Source organism: Sprattus sprattus, assembly GCF_963457725.1.
Source record: "Sprattus sprattus genome assembly, chromosome: 18".
NCBI lineage: Eukaryota > Metazoa > Chordata > Actinopteri > Clupeiformes > Clupeidae > Sprattus > Sprattus sprattus.
Window position 1 is genome coordinate 13,747,510 of NC_137916.1, and position 17,784 is coordinate 13,765,293.

Sequence of the window (17,784 nt, forward strand, 5' to 3'; positions counted from 1 at the left end):
AACTGCCCGGAAAATACCAATATCACGGAAAAAATACCTAAAATAGTCTTCAGGGATTCAAATAATCCCTCTAGTATGTAAGGGACAGTCACACAGTGTATTTGACTGCTTGCGTGTGTCAAGGCTCTGCCTTGGGATTGAACCCAGGCTGCTTGATTAGTAACCAGCGTTTAGCCTACTGAGGCAGTGAGGACCCAATTGCAGGCTGGTGTTGAAACTTACTTTCTTTTTATTTTCAAAAACAGAGATAATTCCAAACAAAGGTGATCGAAAGCACAGAAGACAAATGGTAACTTCAAAACGCAGAAAATCAAGAACAGGGCAAAAGGCCATAAACTAACCCAGAGAACTAATAATAATAATAATAATAATAATAATAATCAATATTTATATAGCGCTTTTCTAACACTCAAATGTGCTTGAGAGCACTACAAACTAATGTGCTTGAGAGCACTACAAACTACAGTGCTTGAGAGCACTTCTAGCAACAAAAGACAATATAACGACCCGATAAGAGTCAGGGAAACTAGCCAGGTATTTTATCTCCTGGCTAATTGTGACAATGTGACACAGGTGAGGGCACATAATGGGACACATGTGAGGGCACACAATGGGAAACAGGTGAGGGCACACAATGAGAAACAGATGAGGGCACACAACGAGAAACAGGTGAGGGCACAAAACGAGAAACAAAGGCACACCTGAACACAAACACCGAGTAAAATGTCCTGAACTGTGCTGCGCTGTAAAAACTGTATTTACTTTTTGCATTGCACAGTATTTTCTTTTATTCAAATAAAGGGTTGAAAATGAATTGCACAATCACACAACAGTACAGTTCTATATGTGCATGTTTTATTTGGCGGATTTTATTGACAGACTTTGCCTCAGCAGTTCATTGTGTTGTATGGTCCTTCGCCTCACACAGGGCCTAAAACACACACACACACACACACACACATAATAAATCATAACAAGCATAAACACCTGTTGCCATAAAATATGCAGATGATGCTCATATTCAATGGGTTCATACCTTCTTAATAGCATCTCTGGCTGGGTGATCTTGCAGGAGGTTTGCTAGGTCAAGTGCTGTCTCAAAATGAGACACACAGCATTCATAGTTGCACAGTTTCACTACAACAGAATAAAGAGAATAATTATGGTTCTAATAACCGACTACAGGAAAGAATGGAATACAAGTACAACAATAACTTGATCATTTATCTACCAGATGTATATTAAACAATACCTGTCAACAGTAATGATCCTGGGTGCCTTTATGAGATCATGTGTCCAATTTGGCAAATCAAATGGGGAAACAGTAAACTAATCTACGCTAACGTTACCTACAGCTAGTAGCTAGGTAGCAGTTTCGTATCAACAGATCCCCAGTAATGGTGAGAATGGTGAAAAGTTGTGTTATGTAATACTTATAAGAAACAAAATCCCAATGTTTGATGTATTTTGTAAGACTATCAATAGCTTACTTTGTCTTGATAGTGTAGATACAAAAGTGACTCATATGATCATCACCTTGGTGTGAAGATACTTTGTAGTATATGACTGATACTGTTTAAATACACTACCGACATTATAGAAACGTTGAGGAAATCGTAAATTTTGCATGTAACTTTTCCCCTAAAGTGTGCATGTCCATCACTTTATAACGCGTCATGCACTGTCTCGACAATAAGTTAAATAATTTAGACTTGCATTCAGCTTGTGCTATGAGCACATTAGCGTTCAGCTGCCATTTTTCATCGCCGATCTCATTAGCAGCGGTGAGGGATTGGGAGCCGTAGTTCTGTGCCTTGTCATGCTGTTTCAGCTCAAGATAACACCGTCCAATCTCATGGAACAGCCAGGTTCTCTCCAGCCCATCCTGGACAAGAGGAACTTTCTGTTCCCAGCTACTCACAAAATAAGACAACATTTCGAACAAGAAGGCATTTATTAGAGACAAGAGTAATTGGGACAAAGACAACACTAACTGTCCTGACAACATACTATATACTCAAAAAATACTCTATATGAACATAATACCATTTTTTATATTAAAAGGCACCCCACCTAGTTATCCCTAATTTGTTGTACAAATTACCATAAATATTTAAAAATATTGCCTGCTGAAATGGCCTCACTGCCCAAAAAAGTGGTATTTGGCCTTTTGTCTATGTTGACAGCCATCAGACATGGTTCCTGGCTTTTGTGTGTCTTGGAGCCAGAGCTATAAGACTTTTTGTCTACAACGTATTAGCATTTATATGGCCCTACCTGGCAATAGCCCTTGGTCAAGCTAGACTAAGGTGACCAGACGTCCCGGTTTGAGTTGCGTGTCTCGAGTCCCGGCAAAAACCTGTTGGGACGCTAAGATGTCCTGGTTTACAGCAACCACTATGAAATTGTCCCGGTTGTCAGCGATTACATAGCCGATGTGGTCTTATTAACCTGATAATTAACTAAAACCATGTAGAAATACTAATAAAGTGTCCAGCGTATGATTTGAACAATGTGTGTGTGCGTCAGTCAATCGTAGGGGTCTGCGTCTGCCTAACCTGTGCAACCAGCATTACAATGTATTTGTTTCTGCCTAGTAACGTCTCTTCAACGACAGCCAGGATTATAGCCATGGAGTTTAGCTCAAAGTAAATTATGCAAGGAGTTAAATTGTAAGTAGCCTACAGGTAGTTACAGAATGTGGCTGTAGTTGTTATCTGTAGTTGTTAACAATTGTTACCTGCTCAGATTTTTTAGATAGTTGCGGCGTAAAATTGCGAATTTTCCTCTTTCTAATCTTAATTGTGTTATTTGTTCAAAAATAACTGATTAATAAACAAACATTTACTCATCAAGAAACCATTGAGAAATGGCCCTCCAAATAACCTTGCCAATATGCCAAACAAAGGTTTACCAGGACTACAAAAATGTAGCAAAATAGGCTTTACTTATTCTGGTTCCCAGTTTTGGGGGGGGGGCTAAGCCCATGGAGAACACCTATTCTTTTTGCTGTGACCCAACAAAAGTAGGGGGGTTTGGGGGCATGCTCCTCCATAAGATTTTTTTTGAAAATATCCTTTTAAAGTGTCCTCTAGTGGGTATAGAAATGAACACATTTCGAGTTTAAATATGCCACAACAATAAACATATTGAAGACTAATTATAGGTGCTAATTATACTTTAGCACGGTAGGGATCTGCAGCTCAAGTGAGTAGGTTAACGTTGTAGGCTAGAGTTCACTAGCTACAGTGCCCTCCGCAATTATTGGCACCCTTAGTGAATGTGACCAAAACAGGCTATGAAAAAATATGTCTTTGCTGTTTAGCCTCTTGGTCTTTCACTCAAAATATTTACAAAAATCTTACCTTTTCATTGAAGTAAAATTATTGACATAATTTTAGTTTTTTGACATTAAATACAATATTTTCCTCCAAAACATGGGTGCCATAATTATTGGCACCCCTAGAAAATCTTATAATTAAAATCTATTTGAAGTATATTACCAGTATTGTTTTACATTTTTAAGTTCACCTGTTTGATTAGGAACTCTTAAATGGTCAACCATGACTTCCTGTTTCACTGGGGTATAAATATGAGGTGACACAGGCCAAATACCCTTAGTAATTCATCAAGATGGGAAAGACAAAAGAATATAGTGTTGAAGTGCGACAAAAAGTTGTTGACCTGCAGAAATCAGGAATAGGATACAAGAAAATATCTAAAGAGTTGAAGATGCCCATTTCCACAATCAGGGCAATACTTAAAAAGTTCAAAGCGACAGGAAATGTAAGAAATCTGCCTGGAAGAGGGCCCATCTGTAAATTGACCCCACGCACCGTGAGGAGGATGGTTCGAGTGGCAAAGGAAGCTCCAAGGATCACAGCTGGAGAATTACAGAGGTTAGTTGAGTCTTGGGGTCAGAAAGTCTCCAAAACCACCATTAGACGCCACCTCCATCACCACAATTTGTTTGGGAGGGTTGCCAGAAGACAGCCTCTTCTGTCAATCACAAACAAACTAGCGCCTACAGTTTGCCAGACGCTACTGGGACTTTCCATGGGACCGGGTAATGTGGTCATACGAGACCAAAATTGAGCTTTTTGGTAAAAGAGACAAAAGGTAGGTTTTGTGTAGAAAGAAAGACAGCCATAGAGAAAAGTACATCATGCCTACTGTGAAGTATGGTGGTGGATCTGTGATGATGTGGGGCTGTTTTTCATCCAAAGGGCCCGGGCATCTTGCTAGGATACATGGTATCATGGACTCCTTGAAATACCAGCAGATTTTAAAAGAAAATCTAACAGCCTCTGCGAGGAAGCTTAGGATGGGCCGTGGTTGGACCTTCCAACAAGACAATGATCCAAAGCACACATCAAAATCCACAAAGAAATGGTTCACCGACAACAGAATAAAGCTTTTGCAATGGCCATCACAGTCCCCTGACCCAAACCCCATTGAAAATCTGTGGGAGGAGCTGAAGAGGAGAGTCCAGAAGCGTCAACCTCAGAATCGTAATGATCTGGAAAGATTCTGTAAGGAGGAATGGTCTCAGATCCCGTGCAATGTGTTCACCAACCTCACCACACATTACAAGAGAAGACTCAGAGCTGTTATCATGGCAAATGGAGGCTGCACAAAGTATTAAATAAAGGGGTGCCAATAATTGTGGCTCACATGTTTTTGAGAAAAATATTTGTTTCATTATAAGAATTTTAAGTTTCTTTCAATTATGTTACTTGAATTAAAGGTTTGATTTTTGGAAATATTTTGAATGAAAGATCATGAGGATAAATAAAAAACTAATTTATTAGCATCTCATTTTGTTCATCTTTACTAAAGGGTGCCAATAATTGCGGAGGGCACTGTAGTTATAGCTGGCGGAGCTACTGAGTTAAGGTAGCATACCCACAGGATCAATGAATCGGCATGGTAAGAGAGCCACGACATCCATTATTATCTAGGATGATTTAACCATTTCGGTTCTTCTACTATTTAAACTTCATGTGCTATAGGCTACATTTATATCCAGCAGCTGATTATGGCAGATTTCACTAGATTGGGTCGGACAGTCGCTCCAAGTCTGTTTACTAAACGTTATCACCGTCTGTCTGCACGCTCGCGAGGCTCACTCACTTACGACCAAACAGAGCTGTGAGCTTGCGACCATAGACTCAAACAGGCGGGATTGTTAGGTGTGAATTTGTCAATAAAGGGCGCCCCCCTAATATAATGGTAGGGGAAACACTGCGCTAGAAACGCTCCTGTTGTTGGCAAAATGTATGTTCCTGGCACATGTTCAGGATAAAAAGCGTGTGCGTGCATGAGCATTATGGTCACGCGCAAAGTGTCCCGGTTTTAGGTCCGGCAAATCTGGTCACCCTAAGCTAGACCTCCCCTTTTGCCTAACATCCACCTCCTACCTTTGACCTCCACACACACCCACCACCTCTCCTACGCTTTATGTCATTGTTTAATATTTTAATTCTACACTATATAAACTATCCAATTTTCTGTAATGTAGTAGAAGAATTTTCTCTTAGAAGTCTCGTGGCATGTGACTGTCCTGTATGGAGTAAGGAAGCTGTCAGAATGTTCGTGTGTATAAAATAGATATGTGTGCATATTTTTTGAAGTTGAGCAGAAAATAAATATTTGTAAACTCTTACAAACACGAAATGCAACTTCACGATTAAGATTTCTTCATTACGAATACAAATTCACGAATTACAAACACGAAATGCAACTTCACAAATACGAATTCACGAATTACAAACACGAAATGCAACTTCACATTTACGGTTCCTTCAGTACGAGTACGAATTCACAAACGTGACTAAACTGTCAAAAATACGTCACCACTTCCATACGTCACCACAGACATTATTGTTGAGCAGAGGATACATCGATCCCACAGGTTAGATTAGCAAAGTTCGTTGATGTTAGGGGACGTCGTTTAGCTTTCCACCTGCGAGATATAACGATTACCTGAAGTAAACCTAAATTTGAGCAGGTAACAATCGTTCACAACTACAGATAACAACTACAGCCATATTCTGTTACTACCTGTAGGCTTACTACTTACAATTTCACTCCCTGCATCATTTACTTTGAGCTAAACTCCATGGCTAAAATCATGGCTGTCGTTGAATAGATGTTACAAACAAATACATTGTAACGCTGGTTAACAGGTTGAAGACGCAGACCGCTACGATTGACTGACACACAAACACACATTGTTCAAATTATACGCTGGACCCTTTATTAGTATTTCTGCATGGGTTTAGTTAATGATCAGGCTGTAATAAGATCACATTGGTTATGTAATCGCTGACAACCGGGACAATTTCACAGTGGTTGGTGTAAACCGGGACATTTTAGCGTCCCGACAGGTTTTTACCGGGACAGTCCCGGTAAAATCGGGACGTCTGGTCACCCTAATCTAGCAGCATGCCATGATTGGCTTTCAGTTGAATTCAAGCAGCATTAAAAGCAAACAGAACAACTTCAAGCAAAATAGACTGAATTGGCATCTATAGTCTATGTAAATAATGTTAATGTGCTTTATGTGTATTGTAACCTAACTGAAATATCTGATATTTCAGGAATCACTGTTGACTAAATTATTTGGAAGCCTGTTAACCCGAAGAGTGGAGATAGTGGATCGGCCACATTTGGATCTGGACTATTTCCAGTACGTCATCAATCAGGAGGAATTCATTTTCACTTCTGCATCCACGGTCACTGACATACCCTCTTACGTTGTTGGCATTCTCAAAAGGCAGTGCATGTTGTACATCCAACAGGCAGTGCATCCAAAAATGTCACTATTAATATTCAAATTCCCATTCAGCTTGGCCAGAGCACACTCAAAAGTTGGTTGCTTAGTCGTTGGGAGGTGGGACTGGGAGCACTCTGACCCTCACCCGTGGCGATAATATAAACTCAGCCTTCAGCTTCATGCCTGCGGCCGAACCACACCCACGAGGATGTCCACAAACAACCTTTCACATGTTATTCTGCTTAAATATATACAAGACTTTTTGGGTTACGGAAACACGGGCAAAATGTCAAACATTCGGGTTAATCCTGGGATACACGGGAGGGTTGACAGAAATATCACTATAAAAAGTACAAAAGGGCTACAGTTGTACATCAGCATACTATTACTAGACACTTTAGAACCGAACCGTCTCTGCTAACGTTACTACTACCACGTTACACCAACACTGTAGCCTACATGAACATGATCACAATACGTTAACGCTATCGTTTTATATCTCGCAGGTGGAAAGCTAAACGACGTCCCCTAACATCAACAAACTTTGCTAATCTAACCTCTGGGATCGATGTATCCTCTGCTCAATAATGTCTGTGGTGACGTATGGAAGTGGTGACGTATTTTTGACAGTTTAGTCACGTTTGTGAATTCGTACTCGTACTGAAGGAACCATAAATGTGAAGTTGCATTTCGTGTTTGTAATTCGTGAATTCGTATTCGTGAAGTTGCATTTCGTGTTTGTAATTCGTGAATTCATATTCGTAATGAAGAAATCTTAATCGTGAAGTTGCATTTACAAATATTTATTTCCTGCCAACTTCAAAAAATATGCACGCATATCTATTTTATACACACGGACATTCTGACAGCTTCCTTACTCCATAGTCCTGTGCCGAGGTTACTGTATCAGAATAAACATACTCTTTTGCTAAGCCGTCGTACATCATTTTTTGACTCTGAATGAGCTAACTTGAACCAAGGAACCGACTTTGGCATTTTCTTCAAGGTATTAGCTAAGAACAGCATACTCTTTCAGCTATTAGCTCATTAGCTCACAATCAGTAGACAAAAACTTCAGGATTCCATCTAAAACTATTTTCCGACACACAATTAATTCAGAATCAAATGCTGCTTTGTCACAACATTTAGAATTAATACATTTTCCGCGTGAACAATGTGCCCTAATAAGCCAAGATAAAATATTATTGCATTGAACTGAGAGCTTAAGAGTGTAGACACTGATAAGAAGGAGATACCAGACTAAAGAAAATTATACTTACACTTCAATGGCCTTTTGGAAATTGCCGATACGAGCATAGACACGACCAATGTTGTCCAGGGCTCTTGATCTTGAATCCAAACGATTGCTGCGAAGAAAAATAAAACCAGAAAATAAATTGTGTCCCCAGACAACTTATATAACCAATGTGTCTAGCAAACACTGTAGCAATGAAACCATATCCCTACATGAACTTTACTATAACATAATATTCTGTATTCAGTACTCAGTAGTAAGGAATCTGGAAGGAGTCTTGACAGGTAACACACTCGGCCATCTGTACTGGTAATAGGTGCTCCTGTGTCAGTTGCTGTCTAGCTTTATTGGCTAGCTTGCCAACGACGTTTCACTTTGTGTCAGGAAAATCCAAGTTTTGAAAGGTTTATTTAGTTGACTAGCTGTTCTTAGACCGTTCAAAGAATTCCCCAGCATTCCTATATGTTATAACCAGGTGTTTAGCTAAGCAAACTACTATACTGGGTTGTGTGCAATGCTTGTGCAAACTTTGACGGCTGCAAAGATGTGTGAAATGCTTTTTTCAAACTTTTCGACAAAATTACTTTTCCCTGTATAAGCACTGAGCATTGCATCAGATGTGAACATTGAAACACACATGAGAACTGTTTAGACTCAACATATAACAGTGTTTAAAAAATCCCACTACGCAACTGGTCTTCATGCAGGCATTAGTGAATTGTCCCGTAGATTAGGCCTGAATCATTAAACTATAATGTCATATGTATATGGCAGTGGTGGTCGGTCAGGGCCTTCAAGGCCTTCTCTGCTGGCCTAAACATCATCAGAAAATAAATGTAATAAATATTTAATTTTAATATTTTCTTTTCATAAATATGTATTCAATTATTCCCCATAGTCCATTATCTTCATTTCATAGCTTCCAGCGTTGTTAATTTATGTTAGAGCTTTCATCCAATCATATTTCAGCTATCATGTGTTGCCACGCTCCGAGAAACCTTCCCCGAGAACAGAATTCTTCCCTGAGGCCTTCAGAATTCACATTGAAGGCCCGTGTACATCTGATTGGTTTTCACAACTGGCTGTTTCAGTTCATTTAAGTTGAATTAACTGAAACAGACAGTTGTGACAACCAATCAGATTTCGAGTTGGCGACACTGGGCCTTCTAGAAGGCCCGGAAGATTTCTTTCCTCGCGTTGAACGTGACACGTAAACGTCCTTTGATTGGATACTGAGGCAGACCGGTGCAGCGCTTCAGTGCTCAGTTTACCTGGCTAATGCGAAAACATGTCTATGGCGAAAACGACGTACATCGGTTTCAATGCTTATTATGCTAGTTGTTTCAATTGGTAAGACTAAATATAATTACATTAACCAACTCAAATAAACTAGTTTACACCAACTTGATAATTCCAGTTTTTGATACAATTACAACGCCATTTTCAAGACGGAACTTTCAAGAAAAACTGGATATCGTGAGGATGGGAAGTTTAATGAAACTGCTTTGCAGGTGGGACAATGCGATGTTTAGTGGACAAACTTGTTTAAGCTCTCATAGGCTCCTTTCGGTGGACTTAATAAAACTTTGTAGACTAATCCCTGAAAATCGCCTTTTATTTTTAAGTTGTGACAGTAATATCCAAGCGATCATATAACTGAGAGTTTACTACTTTTAATGTATTGTTAATACGGGTGTATTGATTTTAAATGCTCCGGAAATATTAATAAAGTCTGTTGTACTCGACTATGTTAAGGTGATGCAATGCTCACTTATACTGCCTTTCTGTATATATAATGGTTCGAGAGCCATGGCGTCATAATGATAGTATTAGGAGGTGGATTCACTCAGTTTAACATCGTGTAGGACATCACTGAAGGCCCAGTCGTGAAATGCACGGACCGCCACTGGTATATGGTTGGGCCTGTTATGATATAGTTTTTTTGTGACAAGAGAAAACAGTTAGGAGGTGCCAAGGGTGAAAGGTCAACCCCCAGAGAAAATGTTAACTATGTAGCATTTAAATGTGGACAACATTCATTTTGAGACGAAAAGGTCATATAGCCATGAGGGCTACCCTATCTTTTCTCAACCATCAAGCTTGTAGTGGCTTAAAGTTCCCTTCTTTTGGTCAGTATGTAGTTCTTATCTTAAACCTTAAGTAACCACTCTTAGACGGAAAGAAAACGAGTCTACGCGTGTACTGTATTTCAACAACGGTAGAAAAACTGTGTTCGCTCCGTCTTTTACTGAAATTCTGACAAGTGCAACAAAGTGACAGTTGATACATCAAAAACAAACAATTGATACATTGATGCGTGAGCTCGCAACGTCACAGCTCACCTCTGGTTATTCCAAACAATGCAATGCGTGAGCACTAAACATATTTTAGACTGAAATGTAAACTATAAATACAAATATGCTATCAATGTAAATAACAATCACTAAATATTAATCTAAGTTATATAATGTCTAAGTTTAACCAACAATATGAAAATGGCACTAACATTCCGGCCCCTAATTGCTCATCATGGGGATGACAATTACCTCACTAAAACTAAATACATTTCTACATTCTAAGATTCTTCCATCTCGAGCAGGAGACACAGCTTATTAATGGGTCTCTCTAAAGTGTTGGTCTTCGTTTTTACAAGGACCCGACGGACAAACCCTTTGGCATCTGGGATTGTCTTCTCCACTTTTCCCATTAACCAGGACCCTCTTGGAGCCCTCTCATCCACGATGAGTACGACGTCTCCCTCTTTCACATTCCTCTTCTTCTCCAGCCACTTCTGCCTTTCTTGCAGGAGGGGCAAGTATTCTCTGGACCAACGCTTCCAGAAGATGTCGGAGATATACTGCACTTGCCTCCATCTTCGTCTGGTGTATAGATCCTCTTTCTGAAACACGCCTGGAGGGAGTGCTGGTTTTCCCTTGAAAAGGAGAAGATGATTCGGCGTCAGTGGCTCGAGGTCGTCCACATCATCAGATGACTTGGTAAGGGGTCTGCTGTTGATCACTGCTTCTACTTCACACATCACGGTTTGCAGACATTCGTCGTTGAGTGATTGAAGCTTCAGAAGGTTGGTAAGTATCTTCCGTACTGTTCTTATCTGTCGCTCCCAGACTCCACCGTGGTGAGACCCAGCAGGCGGGTTGAAGATCCAAGTGACTCCTCTTTGCAGTAGAGCCTCAGAGATCTGGGACTGGTTCCATTCTTTCATCGCCCGGCGGATCTCGTGTTCTGTAGCTACCAGATTCGTTCCGTTATCGGATCTCATCACTTCGACTTGTCCTCTTCTGGCTATGAAACGTCTCACTGCGTTTATACATGAGTCGGTGTCGAGAGAGTGTGCGATTTCTATGTGGACTGCTCTGACTGTAAGGCAAGTAAACAAGACTCCATAACGCTTTACTTGCACTCGTCCACGCTTTACTTCAAAGGGGCCGAAAAAGTCTACACCAACGTTAGTGAATGGTGGATGGTCAGGCAGTAGACGATCAAGTGGTAGATTCGCCATCTTCTGTTCACTCACAGCAGCTTGACTCTTCCGGCATTTGACACACTTTGAAAGCACACTTCTCACCGCTGCATTTCCTTTACATATCCAGACCCTTTGTCTCAGCTGAGCAAGGGTATGGTTTCTTCCTCCATGTCCGATTTCCTTATGAATGTTCCTGATGATCAAGGTAGTGATGTGGTGATCCTTGGCCAGGATAAATGGATGCTTTGTGTGTTCTGGCAAGGCTGCATGGTGCAATCTTCCACCAACCCGGAGAACTCCATCTTGAAGGAAGGGATCCAGCTTCACGATAGAGCTGCTTCTCTTGATCTTTTCACCTTTCTGCAGAGCGTGAAGCTCCTCATGGAAGGTTTGACTTTGGCTGAACTGAATGATCACCGTTTCTGCTCTTCTGACATCCTTGACAGTCAAATGGGTTCCTTTCAGGGTAGATTTCCATTTCTGCATGTGGTTTTTAACTGTCTTGATTTTAGCATCTGGACTGTCTGAAGACTGGGCTTGAGACTGTCGGTTCTTCCTTGTTTCACACAGACTTTGAAGCAGCTCCTTCAGCCTCAACATCCAGGCAACCGCCTTCTTTAGGCTGTGCCAGTCGGAGTAGTGGTGAATCAGCTTGAAGAGAGGGTCTGTGCTTGAATCTACAGTCTTGATGATGTTCACATTGATCGTACGTTTCACTTCAGTGTCGTCTTCACTCATCTCTCTTGAGAACTCTGATAGGACAGGCCAGTGAGACTCACTCTTGACTAGGAATTCAGGACCTTCAATCCAGCTCTGGCACTTCATGAAGTGCTCTGCTGTCATTCCTCTTGACGCGTAGTCAGCTGGGTTAGAAGCCGTGTTGACATACTTCCACTGTGCTGGCCTCGTGTTCTCTCTGATTGTTGATACTCTGTTTGCTACGAATGTTTTGAAACGAGCTCCGTCGTTGTCGATGTACCGGAGGACGGTGGTGCTGTCTGTCCATAGCACAGACTCTTTGAGGTCCATCCGAAGCTCTTGCTTCATGAGCTTATCCATTTTCACCGCAATGGTAGCCGCGGTTAGCTCAAGGCGTGGAATAGTGACTGGTTTAAGTGGCGTCACCCGGGATTTTCCTTGAAGAAACGAGCAGTGGACTTGACCGTGGCTGTTCTCGATGCGGAGGTAGGTGACAACGCCATAGCCCTTCTCGCTAGCGTCAGAGAAATGGTGCAGCTGTGCTGACATCACTTGACCAAATCCCTCTGGCTTGATGCACCTTCTGACGGAAAAGCTGGTAAACTGGCTCAGATCAGACAGCCAGGCGAACCATCTGTTTGCCACGTCTTTTGGAATTTCTTCATCCCAGGTAAGTTTCATTTGACAGAGACTCTGGACGATGGTCTTCGCTAGAAGAATGAACGGTGACAGGAATCCAAGGGGGTCGTATATAGAGCTTACGACCGAGAGGATACCCCGTCTGGTGATGGGCATGCTCTTCACATGGATCCGGAACTTGAAGGAATCTGATTCTATGCACCAGTCCACTCCAAGTGCCCTTTCCATGGGTAGTTCATCCTTGTCCAGGTCTAGATTCTTGATCTCCTTTGCTCTCTCTTGTTCGGGAAGTGATGACAGAACTTCGCGGCTGTTGCTTGACCACTTAGTCAAGCGGAATCCTCCACTCTCACACAGTGCAATGAGGTCCTTTGTCAAAGCTGTGGCCTTCTTCTCGTTGGACGTCGAGACCAGGCAGTCATCGACATAGAAGTGCTCTAGGACTGTAGCTACTGCTTCAGGTGATGACCTGTCTTTTCCATCCTCTGCAGTCCGTCTTAGAGCGTAGTTGGCGCAGCTCGGGCTCGACTTGGCCCCGAACAAATGGACCACCATCTTGTACTCACGCGGAGGCTGGCTCAGATCTCCCTGTGGCCACCAGAGGAATCGTAGAAGATCAGAGTCCTCGTCAGGAACTCTTACTTGATGATACATCGCTTCAATATCAGAGATGAGTGCAATGTGTTCATGCCGAAACCTCGTCAAGACTCCAACCAGACTATTAGTGAGGTCTGGGCCTTGTAACAGTTCCTCGTTCAGTGACTTCCCCTGAAACGAAGCGGCACAATCAAAAACAACCCGCAGCTTTCCCTTTTGTGGATGGATCACGCCGTGATGGGGAACGTACCATACTCTGCCATCGTTGCGATTGCGCTCGTCTTCAGGAACTTCCACTGCGTAGCCTTTGTTCAGCAGGTCTGACATGAAGGTCTTGTAGTCATCGTGGAAGCTGGAGTTCTTAGCAAGTTTCCTTTTTAGGTTAGATGCCCGTTGCTCGGCAACACATCTGTTGTTTGGCATCACTACATTTTTGTTTCTGAAAGGCATCCCAATGCTGTAGTGCCCATTGACTTTCTTGATTGTCTTGGTCACAGACTTCATGAACTGAACGTCTTCTCGTGACATTTCTGATTTCTCTTCACAGGCTTGCTCAGGAAAGTCGTGGTTGTACTGCTGCAGCAGCATGCTGTCCACGCCAGTGACTGAGATTGTGTTGACTGATGCCCTTTGACTGCAGTGACTTGACTTGAATTGTCTTGACTTGTGGTGATCGTCATGTTTCTTGAGAGGGCCATTAACGACCCACCCGAGAGTCGTCTTAACTGCGTAAGGCCCGTCATCTTGGCTGTGGATTATCTTCCACGGCTCCATCGCAGAATGAGCGTTCATTCCAATGAGTATGTCGACATCTGCGTCGATCTGTGGTAACCGTACTTCTTTACGCAGATACGGCCATCTTTCTAAGTCTTTCTCAACAGGAACGTTGTCCTTAGTTACAGGTATATCTGTGTGGGTGTAGACATCTGGCAGGCTTATGTACTTTTTCTCTGTCAGACCGCACACTTCCAGATCTGAGAGCACGTAGCAGGACACAGGCTTCTCCTGGCCCATAGTACGGAGCAGCAATTGAGTCTTCTTGCCATGGACGCCAAGCTGTCTCATCAACCTTTCGGAGCAAAACGTAGCAGAACTTCCTGAGTCCATGAAGGCATACGTCTCTATTGTTGTGTTGCTCCTCTTGGATTTGATGCGCACAGGCACGATAGACAGGATGCAGTCATTGCCTCCGGCCCCGGTGACTGCCGTAACTTCACTCCTAGCTGGCTCATCTTTTTGTTCAGCTGAGTGTCTGCTGGCAGAGCCTTGACCTTTCTCGTGCTTGACGTTCTCTTGGTCGGTGTTCTCGTCCCTTTGGCTGTGAAGCAGGCTTGGGTGTTTCTTGCTGCAGATTTCACAGGTGGCTCTTTTGTTACAGTCTTTTGCCATGTGCCCTTGGGTCAGACACCCGAAACAAAGTCCTTTACCTTTAATGAACTCAACTCTCTCTTTGTTTGGCAAACTTCTTATCTTGTAACATGCGCTCAGGGTGTGTCTGTTGTTACAGTACAGGCATGGCTCTTGAAACGCGTTGCTTGCCTGCTTGTACTTCCTTGGTTCTGAGGCATCCCCTTCGTCTTGCTTAACACTCGTAGCACAGCCAGTGGTTCTTTTCAGACCGCCTCCCTGGGCAGAGTTAAAGCTTGACCTGCCTTTTTCGGAGTACTCGTTTACATCACCGAACAGTGGGTCTGAAGCTATCCTAGCTTGTCGGTTGATGTACGTTGTTAGATCAGAGAACTTTGCTCTTCTTCCTTCCCTTTCTTGTATGTCGAAAGCTATGACTCTCCATCTTTCACGAAGTCTGAAAGGCAACTTTGAAAGGACGATCCGAAGGTTGCTCGGGCTGTTCATCTCCTCGAGGTATTCCATGTTTTTCATGACATTGTTACATCCGGTGAGAAAGATGGAGAAGCTGTGAAGTGATTTGGCATCTTCTGCTTTGACTTGAGGCCATTTGAGAGCCTTGTCAACATAGGCTGCAGCTATTTTGTACTCGTTGCCATAGTGATAGGTCAAGAGCCTTCTCGCTTCATTGTAGCCTTGTTGTTCGCTCATGTGTTGGCAACTTCTCACAAGTTCTCTTGGTTCACAGCTGGTGAATTGCTCTAGATAGTACAAGCGGTCTTCATCGTTGTCTGTGCGGCTGTGGATGATGTGCTCAAAGGCCTTCAAGAATGGCAGGAACTCGAAAGGATCGCCACTGAATACAGGGACTTCTCGTTGAGGTAAGTTGGCTAGTCTCTGTTGTGTGACTAACATCTCTGTGATATCCTTCTGTTTCAATATCACTTCGCCAAGTTCAATCTGCGTTCCATTGGAATTTGTACTTACGAATTTGTTGTTGTTGTTTTCTTCCTTTACTTGCGCATAAGACTGGTGTGTAGTTGGAAAATGAGAAGCACTGTTGTATTGGCTAACTCGAAGACTGCTGGTCAAGTTTGGTCTGACATCTGGAGCATGATGTTCGATGGTTGCTGCTGTAGGCATGTTCTTGAAGAGGTAGGAATTAATTCCGTTGTTGTCCATGTTATCATACTCTTCAAAAACTTGTAGCTTTGCTGTTGACTCTGCGATAGCAGTCTCGACATCTAGTTCCTCCATTTGAGCCTTCAACTGCATCTGCTTGGTTTTCATTTGAGCCTCCAACTGCATCTGCTTGGTTTTCATTTGAGCCTCCAACTGCATCTGATTGGTTTTCATTTGAGCCTCCAACTGCATCTGATTGGTTTTCATTTGAGCCTCCAACTGAATCTCATTGGCATTCAGTGCCTGTTTCTTCTTAAGTGCGGCTGCGCGTGCGAGTAGGGCTGCGCGGTTAGCTTCCTCTTTTCTACGCACAGATGAAGCAGTAGATGACACTGTGGATGACTTTGAATGTCTACTGCTTACACTGCGTACAGTGACTGAACTGTATTTTTCATATACAGCTGATGCACTGTCGTCTGGATCCACATACTCAACGGCAGACTCACCTTGCTGTGTCGTCGCGTAAGTCTTTGGAGTCACATATTCAGAAGCAGCCTGTTCGTAAGCGGGGTTGGCGTTCCGTCTTGCTTCTATTATCCAAAGCTCTATGTTAGTCAAAAGGTTATCATACTTCATAAAGTTTGGCTCACTCCAATACTGCTGATCAGCTTTCCTTTCTTCTTCTGATAATAGTTCACTTACTGTATTATTCACTTCAATAAAATCATTCAGAAATTTGGAGTAATCACTGAGATGAATCCTTTCCACTAAAAGTGCATTAGAATCATTTATCATGAGGTTTTCAATTTCCTCTGCTTTGGAGACAAGGCGTGCCAATATATGTTTCCTAAGTTTCATTTGTTCATCACATTTCTGTTGTAGGGCCTTTGTGGTCAACTTGATCTTTCTTCTTTTGTCTAGCTCCACATTGCCTTCCATCCTGGTTTCATCCAAATCAGACATTTTAAATTGGCTACTAATGATAGACAAGTCTCTTATAGCAAGCTCTTACAAACTTCTGAAATCCCGTTTAACAGTCCTTTCAGCTCAAAACATGTAAATGCTTTCCAGAGAAAGATTCCAGGGCTGTCTTAATTTTCAGAAACAAACTCGAGCTTCTTATGGGCTTATATGACAAGCTAGCAATAGCACTTTTCTCAAATGTCCTGTGTGGCCAACGGCAAATAGCACGTCTTGAAAGTTCTAATGTATTCCTTTGTTACTTCGCAACGTTACTTGGCTACATTGAGTACAATGACATAATTATCCTTATTTCGCCAGCAAGATCTTTAAATAGGCGTATCAGTTCATTCAATGGTTCTTTGGGTACTCATCCATCATCATAGAAGTCGTCTGGAAATCCGGTCGGCTGCAGTTGTAATCACCGCTAATGCTTCAGCTGGCTAGCTTCCTTCATCAACTGGTGTCCAGGGCAACGCAGCTTTCCTCGGCTTACGATGATCCTCTCTCGCCTTCAGCGAAAGTTTTTCTACTTATATAGTGGCTTAAAGTTCCCTTCTTTTGGTCAGTATGTAGTTCTTATCTTAAACCTTAAGTAACCACTCTTAGACGGAAAGAAAACGAGTCTACGCGTGTACTGTTTTTCAACAACGGTAGAAAAACTGTGTTCGCTCCGTCTTTTACTGAAATTCTGACAAGTGCAACAAAGTGACAGTTGATACATCAAAAACAAACAATTGATACATTGATGCGTGAGCTCGCAACGTCACAGCTCACCTCTGGTTATTCCAAACAATGCAATGCGTGAGCACTAAACATATTTTAGACTGAAATGAAAAGGAGAAGATGATTCGGCGTCAGTGGCTCGAGGTCGTCCACATCATCAGATGACTTGGTAAGGGG

At 42.3% G+C, this 17,784-nt stretch overlaps 1 protein-coding gene across 1 annotated transcript in view; it reads right to left on the reverse strand.

The window, feature by feature from the left end:
• Positions 1-1,030: 1,030 nt before the first annotated feature.
• The window catches only part of odad4 (outer dynein arm docking complex subunit 4), a gene marked incomplete at its 3' end in the record, with an annotated part of 30,353 nt that continues 13,599 nt past the window's right edge, over positions 1,031-17,784 (reverse strand). The window contains exons 9-11 of the mRNA XM_080856166.1: positions 8,059-8,145; positions 1,717-1,913; positions 1,031-1,137 (exon numbers count right to left, since the gene is read on the reverse strand). Of these exons, the coding sequence (XP_080712292.1) occupies positions 1,031-1,137; positions 1,717-1,913; positions 8,059-8,145 (391 nt within the window). The remainder of the gene's footprint in view (positions 1,138-1,716; positions 1,914-8,058; positions 8,146-17,784) is intronic.